This window comes from Mirounga angustirostris, unplaced genomic scaffold (genome assembly GCF_029215605.1).
Source record: "Mirounga angustirostris isolate CCGP_5_RB_7025 unplaced genomic scaffold, mMirAng1.0.hap1 SCAF_12, whole genome shotgun sequence".
In the NCBI taxonomy this organism is placed as follows: domain Eukaryota; kingdom Metazoa; phylum Chordata; class Mammalia; order Carnivora; family Phocidae; genus Mirounga; species Mirounga angustirostris.
In genome coordinates, this window is record NW_026991720.1 from 108,926,497 (window position 1) to 108,941,772 (window position 15,276).

A 15,276-nucleotide genomic window follows, 5' to 3' on the forward strand; every position below is an offset into this window, starting at 1 on the left:
CGTGTGGGGCTAGGTGGCAGGCTCTGGGCCTCCTGGTGTCACCTTTCTGTCCTTCTGGCCAAATGGCCAGAGGCGGTGGGGAGCCCTGATTGGACATCCCCAGCGGGGGCCAGCATTTGCAGGGCGGGCTTTCTTCAGCCTGCAGCATCCAGACTTAGGGAGGCAACAAGCCCACATGTTCATGGTTGGATGATGTCCAACGAAATGAGCTGGGCAGGGGGCTGTCTCTGGAATGTGGGTGCCTTGTTACCTGGGTTCCAAATTCTGTTGGACTCTGTTGTCAGGGAAGTGAGGTCACCACTGCCTGGGGTCCCCTTACCCAACTTCTTCCTCACACAAGACCCCCACCCCCGAGGGCCCCCTCCCCCATCTGCTCAATGCTCCCCCTCCCCCCATGCCCAATTCATCCAGTGACTCCCTCACAGCCCCCCCACAGCATTCCCAAGGCCTGGGTGCAGCCGGTGTCCCCGCTGTGAGGACACAGAGCTGGCTTCAGACTGGGCTCCTGTGCATGCCCAGGGCTGTGACCCTGGACAGACCCTGTGCCTCTCAGGGCCTCCCCAGGCTCCCCATCTGCACAGTGGGGTGTTCTGGCTTCTACTCCTATGGACGCCATCAGGGGTAGGACCTCTACATACATTCCGGACCTGCTATCACAGGAGGCTGGGGCACACTTGCCAATGCAAGGAGGAGCCAGGGGCTGGGCGGGACATGGAGCACAGCTCAGAGGGGCCTGGGTCTGCTCTGGCCTCTGGGCAAAGCCACCCCCTTCTTGCCTGTTCCCAGCCCCTGTGGGAAGGTTGCAATGAACGGATTCCGACCTTGTCCACTGGTGACACACACTTCCAGGGGCTCCCATTAGGTTTAGGCTCAGGCCCCGGGGCCTCGTCTGCGCCCCTGTGCTGGGCAGTCCCCACAGTGGTTCCCGGGCATTCCCGCATCCTGCTCACACATCCCTGTGGAATCCCCTCCCCTCCGGGGTGGATGGCCTGTGTGACCGCGCTCTCAGGAAGAGAATGGGGCCAAATGCTGGGATGTCATTTCCAAGCTGATGGAGGAACGTCTGTGACTTCTTCTGGTTCCCTCTGTCGTGTGTTCATTCTCTGTCTCCTTCTCTGTTTCTGTCTCGGTCTCTGTGTCTCTCACAGGAGCAGGATCTGTGGACTCCAGGGGTGATGTGAGAAACCTCAGAAGCCTCCCTTGTCCGTGTTTCCCTCTTCTGTCCCGGTGCTCCGTTCCTTCCTAAGGCCTTGTCACCCGGACCAGAGCAGTGAATCTGGAACCTCTTCCAAATGGAGACCCGGAGGCTGCAACAAGGAGGGTCTTGGCCTTGGTCCCCAGACTAGTGGTCAGTGCTCTGCCACGTTCTGCGTACCCAGGTCCTCAGCCCCCCAAGCCCCCAGTCTGTCCCCTGCTCCGAAGGACCTCGAGGGAGTACAAAGCATTTTCCCAGGACTGGGAGCACAGGGGGTCGGGGATGGAGATCCAAGGCCAACAGGCTCTCCCACAAGCCTGTGGGACCCTAGGGACACTGCATCTCTACAGCCCAAGTGACAGAAGAGTAAGCTGAGGCCTTTGGCTGGAACTCCTCTGGACTTGGGGGTGGGTATCTCTTCCTGCTTCCAAGTGCCCAGGCTGGTGATGGACACCGGAACCCAGACCCTGTCCTCTCCCAGTGCCCTGGCAACCCCCCTGGGCCCCTTGGGGACCCTTGACCCTCAGCCTGGCCTGTCTCCCCTCCCCATGCTATGGATCTGGGTCCTTGCCAGGAGTCCTGATGCCCTGCCCCATGGCCCAGCTGTCTGCAACCTGTTTCTTCTTTCCCCCCTGTCACCAACCTCGCTCCCAGGGTTTCCTCCCCTTCTGACCCCCAGCTGGGCAGTCAGAGTGGTGTGTGTGTGGGGGGGGGTGTGGGGGGGTGGGTTTGCAGGTGCACGTTCCTCTACGTGCCTGGGGATGCCAAGGTCATGTCTCCACATGGGACGGGGTGGGTAGCTCTTCCCGAGGATCTGAGGGGCTCTCAGCCCCAAAGCAAACCTCATGGGAGGGTTGGGACTGGCCTAGGACTGGAGAGCAGCTCCTTGGACTCTGCACCCCTCAGTTGTCCTGGGCCAGTCCCTGCCTCTCTTGACCCAGGTTCCCAACTGTCCCTGACGGTCGGACATGGAAAGGCTTGAACGTGGCTGCTCCTCCAGGGGTAGGTGGGGGACAGGTGCACCAGGCACGCAGGCCTCCCCACCGAGAGGGCCAGCCAGGTGTGTCATGGCCAGGTGTGCACAGACGACCTGCCCACAGCTCCTGGACCATGACCCAGCCCTGCGGCAGATGTGCACGAGACCCATGGCTCCGCACCTGACCGGTCCCCCGCATTCCCTCACCACCTCGGAGACAAGGGCTCTTCTTCGTCCTAGGGCCCGTCATCCTTCGGACAATGAGAGCAGAGGGATCCATATGTAGAGGAGGCCGGCAGGGCGTCCCGCGGAACGTCGTGTGCCCATCTCTGCTTTGTCGTCTAGGCTTAGCGGCGGACCCCCACCTAGAAAGAGGCCCGCGGGGCAGGGACATTTGTCTGCCCTGTTCCCTGAATTATGGAGAATGTCTAGAAGGGGCTTCCTGTCCATGTGTGGAGTCGATGAAGCCCAGCCAGCACCTTTCAGATGTCTGAGTGGCTCTGGGGCCCCTCTGCCAGCCCCCAGGGATCCCTGCTCTGGCTCCACCCAGGATGGGAGCCCCAGATGGAATCTGAAACCTCCTCACAGCCAGGAATGCGGCTTTGCGCGGGACACAGGACACCAAGGCTTGGGGCAGAGAGCTCTTTCACGGTGGAGAGGAACCGCCTCAGCCCCAGGCCACCCTCCCCGTGGGCCGGCCACAGGGTCGGGGAGCGGTCTCAACAGGCCCGACGGCACCCCGTGTGTGGGGCCTGGCCTCGTGGCAGGCAGGGTCCCCAGGAGACACCTGAGGTTCGGAGAGGGGACGTGCCAGGCCCGAGACACACAGCCCGCAGGTGAGGGGGAGCCTTCGGGCGGGACGGGGGGCCCTGCTCACCTTGGTGAGCAGCAGGTGTGGGAAGGGCTGGGGAGGCGTTCCTCTGGGAGGTGCTCCGGGAGAGGGGCCACAGGAGAGGGCCTGGCCCGGCTCCACCAGCTTCCTCAGGCTGTCAGCACGGACCGCCCACTGCCTCTGGCTCGCCCCCAGCGGCAGGGCCCACTGAGGTTCACGGTGGGGCTGATCTGTGGATAAAGGAGGGACAATTCACAACACAGAAACTGCAAAACTATTCCTGTCCGTGTCCCGAAGTGCAACAGAATATCCAAATTGGTTCGGAGCTCCAAGCAGGCAAGTGGGCCAATGGATGGAACCCATGGACAGATGGATGGACAGACAGGTGAAGGCCAATGGGTGGGGAGAGAGGGACAAACAAAGTGAGAGTTGATGACAGATGAACAGACAGGCGCTACTGAATGGATGGACGCAGAGACAGAAAGGATGGGAATAGCAGAGAGATGAATGGACAAAGGCTAAAGAACAGACAGGAGACTAGAGATGAAGGACAGAGGGACAGCGTCAAAAGGAGCCAGGAAGAGACAAGCCAGGCTGCCTGCAGCCCTCCTTGGCCCGAAGCCGAGGTGCCGCATCAGCAGGTGGGGGCAGATAGCCTGTAAGTCCTCTCGGCACGCTACACCCCTGCCCCAAAACCGCAGTCTCCTCTCTGGTAAAATCCAGAAAATCGTCCCAGACACCCCTAGTGCCTGTGCAGGACTGAAGGAGCCCACATGCACTTGGACTTGGCCCCTTACCGGGGGCACCCTCAGTCTGGACACCTGGGACCTTCTCTCACTTTACAAGGCCAGGGGTGGGTGAGGAAAGGGCTACCAGAGGCAGGAGGAGTCATTCCAGGAGTGGAGGATCCTCCCTTGTGTTCGCTATAAGCTTCACTGACAAATTCATCCTGTAGCTTCCCAAGCAAAAGGCTCATAAAATGTCATCAATGTTCATAACGGTTCATAAAAATGATCAGTTGAGCAGGCAACTTCAAAATGAGGTAGAAATAAGTTTAAAGATGTTTTCACTGTAATTCGGCTCTAGGACCCAGATATTTTCAGAGACGTAAATAATAATACATATGGCACAGAACCAGGCTGGGAGTGGGGAGGACAGGCTCCCACCTTGGGGGCTGGCCCCTCAGCTTTGGCTGAGGAAGCTGGGCCTGTGCTGGGTGCCTACTGTCTCCTAGGCTGGGCCCTTCCTGTACCCTCCCTGGAAGCCCTGTGGTAGGACTTGACCCCACTAACCAGAAGCCACAGCCTGGGCTCCATCCACAGACTGACCATCCTTTGCTCATCTGGAATCTAGAACTTGGGTCTCCCCAGTGCCCTCCCAACTTCCTCATCAGGTCCCCTCATTTTTATCTCCTTGCTATGTCTTGGGTTCGCCGCCCCCCTGCCTTCCATCATGCTTCCACAGCCTGAACCACTGCAGACTGGAGCAAACCTCCAACCTCCTGGGCAGGGCCTCCAGAAGGACCCCATCAAAACACACACTCTATCACCCCTCTGCCCAAGAACTTCGGGTGGCTCCTCCCTGCCTGGAGCACCGTGTCCTACAGGCTCAGCATCCAAAGTCCTTTAGCATTCAGTTGGACCAGACCTGCCAGCCCCCCACAGCCCCACATCCCCTTCCCTTGCTCTTCCACATCTTTGCAGACATCCTCTTTCCCTAGTGAACGCCTCTGCATCCTATGAGACCCCAGCCACACATCACCATCCTCATCTCCGGGTGGGTCTTTGGGAGGGTGGGAGGGGGAGGTCATGGCCTCATCTTTGGGCAGACTGAGTCAAATGGTCAGTCCCATGTGGGAGGGTTAGGCGGCCCAGAACCCACCTGTGCTGTTGTTAGGGCCTGGGCACAAACCGACCGACAGACCACAGACTAGGGAGGGGAGGAAGGGAGGGAGGCTGGAAAGATTGAGAAGCAGACCCACGGGAAATGGAGCAACAAGGCTCCATCCTGCCCACGCACGATGTGTGGGGATAAGCCCAGACCCTACCTGCAGGACGTCTCTCGGAAGGAGATGTTCACGTCCCAGTGGGTGTGGACTCTGCAAGGAAAGAAGCGGAGGGTCAAAGTGGCCTCCAGGATCTGGTACCTGAACAGCAGGGTGTGTGTATGGCATAGCCCTCATCTTCCCCAGAGCGCTGGCCCCAAGGGAACTGGGTTGGCTCGGATTTGTCTCCAGTGCTATCTGGTACCAGCTCAACCAGCCAGTGGCTGCCACCAGGATAGGACCGTGGGGCAGGAGCCGACTCCTGGTCTCACCAGACAAAGGAATTGGGAAGGACAGAAATGAGGCTGCCACACCTGTCCTTCTTGTTGCAGCGAACCCAGGAGAGCTGCCACATTGTGCTGAGGGCGGGGGTGGGGAGGGGAGCTGCAGCCTCTTCTGCGATCAGCCATGCAACTGAACCAAATTCCTAGTTGCTAGAGCTGCTCCAGCCAGGCTGGAACAGGTCAGGGAGCAAGCCCCATGGCCGCTGCCAGCACCTATGGTCCAGAGTCAGCCCAGGTGGGTGCAGCTTCCTGGGTCCCAGCTGCTACCAGTCTGCCTCCTGAAAGCGACCACCGCACTTGTAGGTAGGAGGGATGCCAAAATGAGAGGTCAAGTAAGGAAACAGCTCTGCCCTCTGCCTGTCCCCTCACTCATAGCAGTGTTCCCAGAAAGACCCTCAGGCTGAGGGATGGTGGTTGGAAGCCTGTGTGGGTGTGTCACCTTAGCAAGCGTGGGTAGGAGGGCTGGGAAGTGGGGGTGTTGGGGGTTTGGGAGGGTTATTTTAGGGCAGGAGATGTTGGAACACGTTGAAAGACTAGGTGGGAAGAGAAAAGGCCTAGAAACTCTGGGGGTGAGTAGCATGTGCTGGATGGACAGACAAATGAATGGACCGACGACAGATAGATGGAGGCATGAAGAGGTGAGTGGACAGTGGGAGGTGTCTCTGCCAGGAGAGGAGATGGTGGGAAGTCAGGAAGAGTGGCCCCAAGCCTGGAAGGGACAGTGGGTAGCCAGGAAAGCTGCCTCCTGCCAAGGAGAATGAGCCTGAGAGTTTCAGGGACAGCTCCGGGAAGGGGGCTGCTCAGCTCCTTTCTCTCCGCCTGGCTGTGGTGGTATCAGGCCCTCCCTTCCTGGGTCTCCCTGACTGCCCTCCTCCGAGAGCCCCTGGCCCTTCCTAGAGCCTCCTTCCTTCCCCACATGGAACCTCGTCGACCCCCTCCCTCCAAGTGGGGGCAGGGTACGTTCTCACTATGGTCTTGTGGCGTCAGGGGTTCGGGCTGTTTCAGCTTCGGCAGATACCAAGACATGACAAGCTCAACCTGGGCCCTGTCCCCAGGGCAAAGGGTCCTCGCCCTGGCCTGGCCTTCAGCTACCTGGAGACACCAGTCTTGATGTCCCGACCAGAGCCCGGGTGCCTCCCCCGAGCCTGGCCCCCAGTAAAAGTACCTTCTCCTCATGAGAGGGACATGTGGGGTGTCCCCCTGTTTCAAGCCTGGTTGCCGCCCACAGGCTGGGCCACTCCCATCGCTGTCACCATCACTGGACGAGAAGCTGGGGGTCAGCTCCTTCTTTAGGACCCGTGCAGTGGGCAGGGCAACTGTCCTCTTGTCTGCCAGCCGCCCCCGGTTCTGGGTAGGGAGGGAAGAGAGGAAGGTTAGGCTGAGCCAGGACGCTCAGGGTCCTGGGAGCTGTGCACTCCAGGCCCAAGCCTCAGGCAGGGTGCAGGTGACGGAAGCCCTCAGAGCAGCTGCTAAGATCAAATAGGCACCATCACTGGCCCCGCTGCAGGGCTTCTAGCCCACAGGACAGGCCCGAGGGTCCACATGGGTCCCAGTGGCTGGAGCTGAAGACAAGAGCAGAAAGATGAGGCCCGGGTCTGCTACCGGGGAGCGGGGTGCAGTGAAGGGCTGTAGGCCCTGGCCAGGCTCCTCGTGACACTGCCTTGTCCAGACTCTGCACTCTAGCCGGAGTGTGGGGGTGCCCACCCGGAGGCAGACCCCAGCTTTCTCGGCCCCAGGGAGCCCCAGGGACCACGTGTGCACAACACAGCATGTCTGCATTCTGCCACGTGTTCAACGTGCAGCTACCTCTGTGTGCTTGTGTCTGCTGGACCGTCCCACAAGCTCCTGCATGAACCCCCAGCCACTGCCAAGTCCTGTCTTCTATTCTGCTAGTGCCATGCAGGGTCCAGTTCAGGGTTGTTTGGAGCCTGAGTCGGGGGCCTGATCCTGCTGACCCCTTGCAAACTGCAGGCCCGGGGTTCACAGGTCACTTGATGGGGAGCCCTTACCAACCTAGACCCTTTGTCCCATGGGCCCCTAGTGAGCCTGCCCTCTGGGTCAGAAACAGAGATTCCATTTCTTCCACAACACCTCCTTCTCCCCTCCCTACACCCATGTTGTGAGGATGTGGAGCTCATGTGTGTGCTGTGTGCTGGGAGATCAGAGCAGGAAGGCATGTCCTGTGCACAGACATGGAGGGTACTCCACACCGAGCTTGTCCGTGCTCAGAGCACACTATACAAGGTCACTATACACCAAGGCTCCCTACAGTGTCCTTAGGTCCTGCTGCCCCAGTGGAAGAAGAAAAGTTACTGATTATTTTCGGGTGGGCAGGAACCCTTTTCTTATTTAATAAGGGGTTGCTGTTTCAGGGGGGTGGCAGGGACCTTGGGATTATCTAATTCTCTCTCATCTCTTCAGTCACCTGGGGACCCTCGGACATCCTCTTTCCTGTTGCAAGGACAATGCCATCATACCCACGAGCTTGAGGAGGAAAGTGTGGAGGAGGGTCTCGCCTCACCCTGGACCCGTGTCATCCTGGACCTGAAGGACTGCTAAGCAGCCACCATCGTCCTGCCCTCCAGAATAAGGGACCTTCCCTTCAGACCCAGCCCACCCCAGCTCCAGATTTGGTCAGTGGCCCCAACAGGGTCAGGGGGCCCTAGTCTTCTCCCCTCGCTTGGTCTGGGGACCACAGTTGCCCCCCTCTCCAGGCCCCCCACCGCGAGCCACAGTCTCCCCCATACTTGCCCTTATGAATCCACTTGGGACACCCTCCGTATTCCTCTCTGCAACATACTCAGTGAGAGACCCTGGACAGCACTGGGGCCGGGTGGGAGTCTGAGGGTAGGCCTGAGAGATGAAATGGCCTGCTTTGTGGCCCCTTCTGAGACCCTGGCCTTGGCCCTGTGCTCTAACAGCAAGAGCAGAGAGTGGTTGAGCCGCAGGTGCGAGGGCCTGTCTGGTCCAGCTATTGGGCGCCAAGGGCAGTGTTTTCAACAACCGCTGGCCTGTCTGAAGTGTGCAGGGCTGGGAAGTCCCACTCCGGTCTGCCCTTCTCTAGCCTGTGGCCCAAGCACCAGGACCTCCTCTCCTGTCTTTCTGCTTTAATTGAACTATTCTCTTAAGAAGAAAAGGAAATGCATTGCCCTCTGCTTCTCATCTGTAGGGCGAGGAGGAGAGGAAAATGAGGGCAGTAATACCGCCACTTGGGATGAGGCCAGACCAGCTATGCTGGCCTGCGGTGGCTCTTGGAGGTGCTCCTGTGGGAGGGGAGCTGGGGAAGAGGGACCAGGATGGGCAGCCCTGACCCCGACCAAGGACAGGGAGCATACTTTCCTCCTACGCACACCCAAGACCTCAGCCACTCACCCCTGCTCAGCAGCGCAGATTTGAAAACTCTGTGACAAACCTCTGTTGCTAGTCAACGATTGGCGCCTCAGAACACAAGGAGGGGAACAGGAAAGCCATCTTGCATGTCTGCATGATCCCTGCACCAAATATGCACACCCACATTGTGCCCCTGGGGTATCTGTGGCTGTGAGGTGTGTATGTACCTTCGGGCCTGGCTGTGGGGGATGGAGGAAGACCATCTCTATGTGGCGAAAGCGGGGCTGGAAAGACAAGGGGGTCTGTGTAGCTCCTTCCTAAGGGAAGGGTACAGGGATGGGCCTGGGAGGGACCAGGTTCAGGAGAGGCAGGCCCAGGTCTGAGGCATCCCTCATGCAGGACAGGGACCCGGGAGCCCCAGACAGGTAGGCAGTTCGAGGTCGTGGCCTCATCCCTGCCAGACCTCCCCACCCCTCTCCAATCCAAGCAATGTCCCGGGGAAATTGATACTGGGCTCAGGCCACCTGAACCCCACACTCGTGTGAGAGACCTCTGGAAGGGTGGGTTAAGACAGGCTGGGACCCTCCAACCCGAACGGATACCCCAGGCTAGCCTTGAGGGTGCCCAGAAGACTCTTCTCCAGTACCAGCTGCTTGAAAAGGTGTGTTAAGTGGAGCGGGAGCTCAGCTTCTTGCCCCAGGCAGGTACCGTAGTAGCAGGTAAGAGGTGGGCTGCCTGTGCGCACATACTCTGACCACGAGCTCATGGCAGACAGGTGTGTGGGGTAGGCACACAGGAGAGGCATGGCTGTATCCCCGTCCCCCTGTCCAACTTGTGTGTCTGATCTGGTGTCTGTATTCACAGGTGTGTTTGTGGCTTCCCTGCCTGCTCAGGTTACCCGCCTCCAGGGTCCATGAGGAAACCAAAACATCCCTTCCTCCTTCCTACTTCCAGTCCAAAGTAAAGAAGCTGAAGGTGGTGTCCTGGGTCCTCTCTCACCCCTTCCTGTGTGGGGGGCTGCAGACGCCAGCAATAACAGCACAATCCCAACCACCACCAGCAGCCAGGGCCCTAACCGGCTCTCCCCGAGCAGCTCAAAATTGGTTCCTCTCAGGATGCAATGTCTTCTTCAGATCAGTCCTCCAACTATGGCTGCCTGGAGGACATAGGATGTGGAAGACAGTGCTTCAGGGGCAGGCCCAGCACCCCAATCTCTGCTGCTCCCCTAGGCCAAAGAGGGCGTCATACATGTCTACACTGGGTTGGGGGTCCCACATCAGCCTCCACCTCCAGATCTTGACACCAAAGGCCCACACTGCTCAGATTCTGCCCCCAACTGGGTTCTATCCTCAGACTCTCCTGGACATCCAGGGCCTTGCCCAGCAGGGTTCTAGCTTTTGGCATCCCAGAGACACATGTTACTCACCTCCAAGATGTGACCACCCCAGAATGTACATCCAGGCCAGCCAACAGTGTCACATCCCAGAACAAGTGTTACCTTAGGACCAGCCCCTCTCCCAAGCCAGGCCAGCTGACACAGTGACACCCCCACCCCCACCCCAGACCTGTGACAGGGCAAGGTCCCAGGCCCCAGGTGGATGGCACTGTCCAGGGAGGAGACCTTTACAGCCTAGGCTGTCCCCAAGACCTGAGAAGAAGCAGCTCCAAGATAGGGAATGGTCAGGTCCTGCATGCAAAGAGCGGAGGGCTGCCCCAGGATTCCCACCCAAAGCGAAGTCTCCCCTATTTGCCCCTGCGGGGGCTCACTCCTGCACACTGGCAGGGTTGAGGTTAGGACTCTGGATCCTAGAGAACAGGCACAAGCTCCACAGGGGAGAAGGAAGACCCAAAGCCCCAACTTTTCTCCCCCATCTCACCACCGGGGAGGATATTCGACAGCCCGGACAGTCGCAGATCGGAGGGTGCACCTGCAGAATCCCCTTGGACATAAGCGTCTTCAGACTTTTTCCTGTGAGGAGAGCCGAGGCAGGACCGGTGAGAGAGCAGGGCTGGGGCACAGGTAGAGCCGGCGCGCACGGGCGCGCTTTCGGGGCGCAGTAAGCTGCAAGGCCGGTTCCCCCTCCTGGCACGTGCAGGAACATCCAACTTCCGAACCCGCTCCCTGGCCCTGCCGCCCCCCACACCCTCGCGGACGCCGCGGGGTTCTGCGGAGCTCAGAAACTCACGATCCCGGCAAGCGCCGGCCCCTGACCAAGGGCGGCCTCCTCCCCGCCCCCTGCGTCCCTCCTCCCGCTCTCCACCCTCTCTCCAAGCCGGTCCGGGGGAACTGGGAACAGGGTTCACGAAGGTCGAGCCTGCGCGCCGGTGAGCGGCGCCGCCGGGACCAGGGCTGTGTCTGAGCCCTCAGCGGGAGGAGGGCGGCCACAGCAGAGCCGCGAGCCTCAAAGCCCAGCGCGACGGGGTCCCCAACTTTCTAAGGATCCCCCACCCCCGCCCCTGTCGCTCGCTGCGCTTCCCCCGTTTGCCTGCTCTGGCGCCCTCGCAACGCGCCCTCGGAGCCAGACTCCTGAATGCTCTGAGCAGGCTGCTCCCAGCCCCGCCGCCGTGCCAGCTCCGCGCGCGCCCCCGCGGCCCCCACCTGCCCACGACACCCCTCCACCTTCCCTTGCCTTCCAACAACTCGCACCCGCACCCCGGCCGCCCGTGGACTCCCGCTGGAACCTGGTGGCTCCCCGACCCAGGAGGGAAGTTGGGTCCCGCCCAGCCGGCCTCCCGCCGTCTCCCGAGGTCCCCTAAACTTCCCCTGGGCCACACAGCCCAGGAATCCCGCAAAGACCTTCCGAGTGGGAGGAGGGGCCGGCTCGTGTGCAGCCGGGAGCCCAGAGCACCGCGGCTCAAGCTGAGGTGGCGGTGGAGGCCGAGGGCGCTCTGCTCGGGTCCACCAAGGCGACCGTGCTGGGGGCGGTGAGGGGGGGGGAGTGTCCCCGCGGCAGCCCCAGAGTCGCAGCGCCCTCTCCGGGCGGAGATGGAGTCTCCCAGGTGGCAGAATGAGGGGGTCCGGACCCAGGGGTCCTCGGGGAGCAGAGGGGAGGGACCGTAGCGGCCTGCGCCCCCGCCGCGGCCGCACCTTTGTGGCGGATGCTGCGCTTCCAGTCCTTGGCCGTCTCTCCGCCGCTGACGAACTGGAACTCGTTGGGTGTGAGCCACTCGCCGCGGTGGCGGATGGACGGACCCTTGCTGCCTCGGCAGAGTTTGCGCACGGAGAGCAGCGCGCGGTGGGCGCCGCGCTCCACCTCGATGCCCGGCTCGCCGTTGTCCAGCAGCGGCTGGAAATCGGGGCCGCGGCCGCAGTGGCTGAGACGCGTTCGAGGGCCAGAGGGCCCCGGGGCAGGTGGAGGTGCGGGGCGACCTCGTGCAGGCTCAGGTAGGCGCGCGGGGAGCGGAGTGGTGGAGCCCACAGCGCCTCGTAGCCAGCGGTCGCGGCGGGTAGCGAGGCGGCCGGGGGCAGGGCGGCCGCGGCCGGCAGCGGTGTCGGGTAGCCTGGGAGCGACGGCAGTGGCAGTGCGGCCCGGGTCGGATGGAAGGTGGCCAGAGCCAGGGCCAGGTCTTCGCGGCCTGGGAGCTCCTTCTTGACCGCTGGCGTGACGGGCCGGTGGCCTTGTAGCCTGGCTCTCCGCCCCCGGCGCCACTTGCTCGGGCCTGGGCTGGCGTTGGGTCTCGAGGGCGGGGGGCCCGGGAGTCTCCCGGCCGCGCGCGCGCCCTACCCGCTACTGCGCCCCGGCACCTGCGGCCGCGCCGCCCGCCGGGCCACCACGGGCCGCTTCTCGGCCGGCTGCCGGGGCCTTGGCTGCCCGAGACATGGTGCTGCGGGAGCTCCTCTCGATCCCCTATCGACCTGCCGAGCGCCGCAGCCCCGGGGCCCCAGGGCTCCACAGGGCCCTGGGCCACCTGCGCCCGCGCCCCCTGGGGCGGCCCCGCTCGCTGGTCCGCCCGCAGGGCCCAGCCAGGCAGTGGAGTCCAGAAGTCTCCGGCCCTGCGCCCCGCCCCGCCCGGGGGTCCCAGGCCCCAGCCCCGCCTCGCCGCCCCGCCGCCCCGGCCGCGCGCCCGCCCCGCAGGGACTTGGGAGACTCCCGCCGCCGCCGCCGCCGCCGCCGCCTCAACTTGGCCCATTTAAACGGCCCAGGCTCGGCGGGCTCCAGCAGGGGGTGCGTGACGGCCGACTGGGCTCACACGGCTGGCGGCGGGGCCGGTGGGACAGGGCTGCGCCCCTGCCCTATTTCCAAGCGCGCGAGGGTGTGCGAAGGAGCGTACGCTAGCGAGAAGCTGCGCGCACCGACCGCGCCATCGTTGAGGGAGTCCTGGGGCGCAGCTGGGAGTCCCGGACTACACTTGGGGAGGGGGCGGGCCCAGGACCGAGAGTGGGCTCCTGGCGCAGGAGGGACCTGTGATTAGGAGCGGCCCGCTGGCCTGGCGGTTCTGGGTAGGAGTGTTTTCACAGCGGCGGTGGGTGGTGGGCATCAGTGTCGGGCGTGGGTGGTCTCCTCTGCATCTGCAGGGTGTGAGGCTGTGGGTTTGTGGTGTGTGGCCTCTGCAAATGTGTTGGGGAGGTTTCATGTTCTGTGAACAACACGAAAAGGATGCTGTCAACTACCGCCGCCTTACTACTCTGCACTTTACATGCCTTAGTTCACTTGATCGTCTCAATATGAGTTTTCCTCCTTATTCTCATTTTATAGATGAGGAGGGTGAGACACAGAGAGGTCAAGTAACTCTCCTGATGTCATACAGCTGTTTTAAATCCAGGCTCTCTGACTCCAGGACAAACAATATCTGAGCCATGCTGTGGGGCAGGAAGGTGGGCTAGACGCAGTCTGGTTGAGGGATGGAAGATGTGGGGAGGAAGAGGGGCCGATGAGTGCGAGATTGCACACTTGAGCACATTTCTGTTCCCTAGTATGAGCCAGTCTGGGGAAGAGGAACCCTCTACACTCATGTCCACTTTGGTGCCTTGAGGAAGCAGGTCAGCCTTGGCCCAGTCCTGGCATGAGGGTGGCTTGTCCCTTGGTGTTCAACTCCCATCTCCCTGCAGGCCAGCATGCCAGCCTTGCAGTAGAAGCATTAGGAAGAGAAACAGAAACCTACTAATAGCTGATGAGACAGGTTTGTCTTTCTCTGATGTGTTATTCTGAACAAGCTAGAAAGTAGCCTCAGATCCCATCCCAGCGCCTAGACCCCCACTGAGATGCATTTGGCATGGCATTTTTGTGGGCATCTCTCTGACCAGGCTCTGGGGGGTTGAGCTGGACCACAGGCGTGCTTGCATGAGCACCTTGTGCAAGGGAGTGATGGAAGTGAGGGAGCACCCCACCCTCACCCACCTCCTCCCAGGCACCTGCACCAGCTGGGCATGAGCCTGACCCCTGGCTCCTGCTCTGCTCTCCCTTGCTGATGCACACTGCCAAGATCATCTGCAACTGAGGCACCAGCCAGCCCCAAGACTGACTTGGGGAGCAAGGTCTGGGCTGAGACCAGGAACGTGTCTGGGAACCTATGCACCCAAACCTCTGTATCCCCCTTCTGCTCTACTCTTTGTCCATCTGCCTGCTGGGATTTAAGGGGCCAGGTGTGAATGTGGGTGTGAAAGTGAGTGGTCCTCTATGGTGTGCCACCCTCAGCCCAGTTGCCCTCCGTGCAAACTGGACACCTGCACATGCCTGACCCTAGGTGCACACTCACCTTCTGTGGCCCGCGTCTTGCTCTCAGGTGTGCGGCCTCCATGTCTAATGGATGCAGGAGGCTGTTCCTGCCCAAGAGCCAAGGCCCACAGAGGAGCCATCATGCTAAGCTGTGGTCATGGCACAGTGTGGAGAGGTTATCAGGGCTCAGCGTGAGGCCAACTGTCTGGCTACAGCCCTGACACCGCTTTCAAAAGATGGTCCCCTCCACTCAGTTCTTCTCATGTTTGCCTGCACCTATTCACTGACCCTTAGGCCTCCTAACCCCTGACCTTTAAACTGAGGTTTGGGGAGGGAAGGCTAGTGAAGTTTATCTCTAGATCTGAGAAGGTACCATGTAGCCTGTGGAGGGGGCCTCCCTTCCCTTCTGCAGGACCACCCTTGACTCACCCCTGACTTCTTTCATCCTGAACAGGCCCACAGTGGTGAAGGAGGGGCAAAGGAGGCCCCAACTCTGGCTTTCGGAAGTGGAACCCAGCTGGCAAGGTAAGGGGGCTAAACTAACCTAGCTCACCCAGCCTAACCTCCATGCTACTATCTGGTTCCACCTCTCTCTGGAGGATCAAGGGGCTTCCTAAAATGACCATGACTGGGTTCAAAGCTCCCTGCAGGACCCCTTCTCCTCCAAGGGCCACACCCTGACTTTCAGGAGACCCCCTTCTAGGGCTTTGGCTGATCAGTTCACCCCTACCCCCACCCCTACCTGTTTCCCACTCTTCATGGGAAGTAGACCTCTCTGCCCACAGGATCAGAGCCACTTTCCCACAGGGATCAGGCATCCTTACTCCTGGGCATTCTACCCCTGCCACAAGGATCTGCTCACTTTCTTCCTCCTGTCCACCTGTGTCCTGGTTTGGCACCTGCGCTGCGCTTCTGACTGGAGCCAGAGGTCAGAAGGACAGAATTTTGGCTCTAGAAT

The 15,276-nt window shown here is 61.1% G+C and overlaps 1 protein-coding gene across 1 annotated transcript; it reads right to left on the reverse strand.

Annotated features, from left to right (window-relative positions):
* Positions 1–5,023: 5,023 nt before the first annotated feature.
* Positions 5,024–12,482, reverse strand: LOC135362174 (uncharacterized). Its single transcript, XM_064575596.1, has 6 exons — positions 12,407–12,482; positions 12,081–12,321; positions 11,750–11,976; positions 10,539–10,630; positions 6,497–6,678; positions 5,024–5,101 (listed from the first exon to the last, which is right to left on the reverse strand). Exons 1-6 carry the CDS (start codon positions 12,480–12,482, stop codon positions 5,047–5,049), a joined length of 873 nt encoding a protein of 290 aa, XP_064431666.1. The 3' UTR covers positions 5,024–5,046.
* Positions 12,483–15,276: the final 2,794 nt, after the last annotated feature.

Excerpts from the sequence above, each read along its gene's own strand:
- LOC135362174 (XM_064575596.1), bottom strand. The coding sequence starts at position 12,482 with ATGTCTCGGGCAGCCAAGGCCCCGGCAGCCGGCCGAGAAGCGGCCCGT. Across the intron at positions 6,679-10,538 it reads GTCGAATATCCTCCCCGGTG|AACCGGGGGCGGCTGGCAGA; the intron begins GTGAGATGGGGG and ends CTCCCTACCCAG. Across the intron at positions 5,102-6,496 it reads GTCCCTCTCATGAGGAGAAG|AGTCCACACCCACTGGGACG; the intron begins GTACTTTTACTG and ends CTTTCCTTGCAG.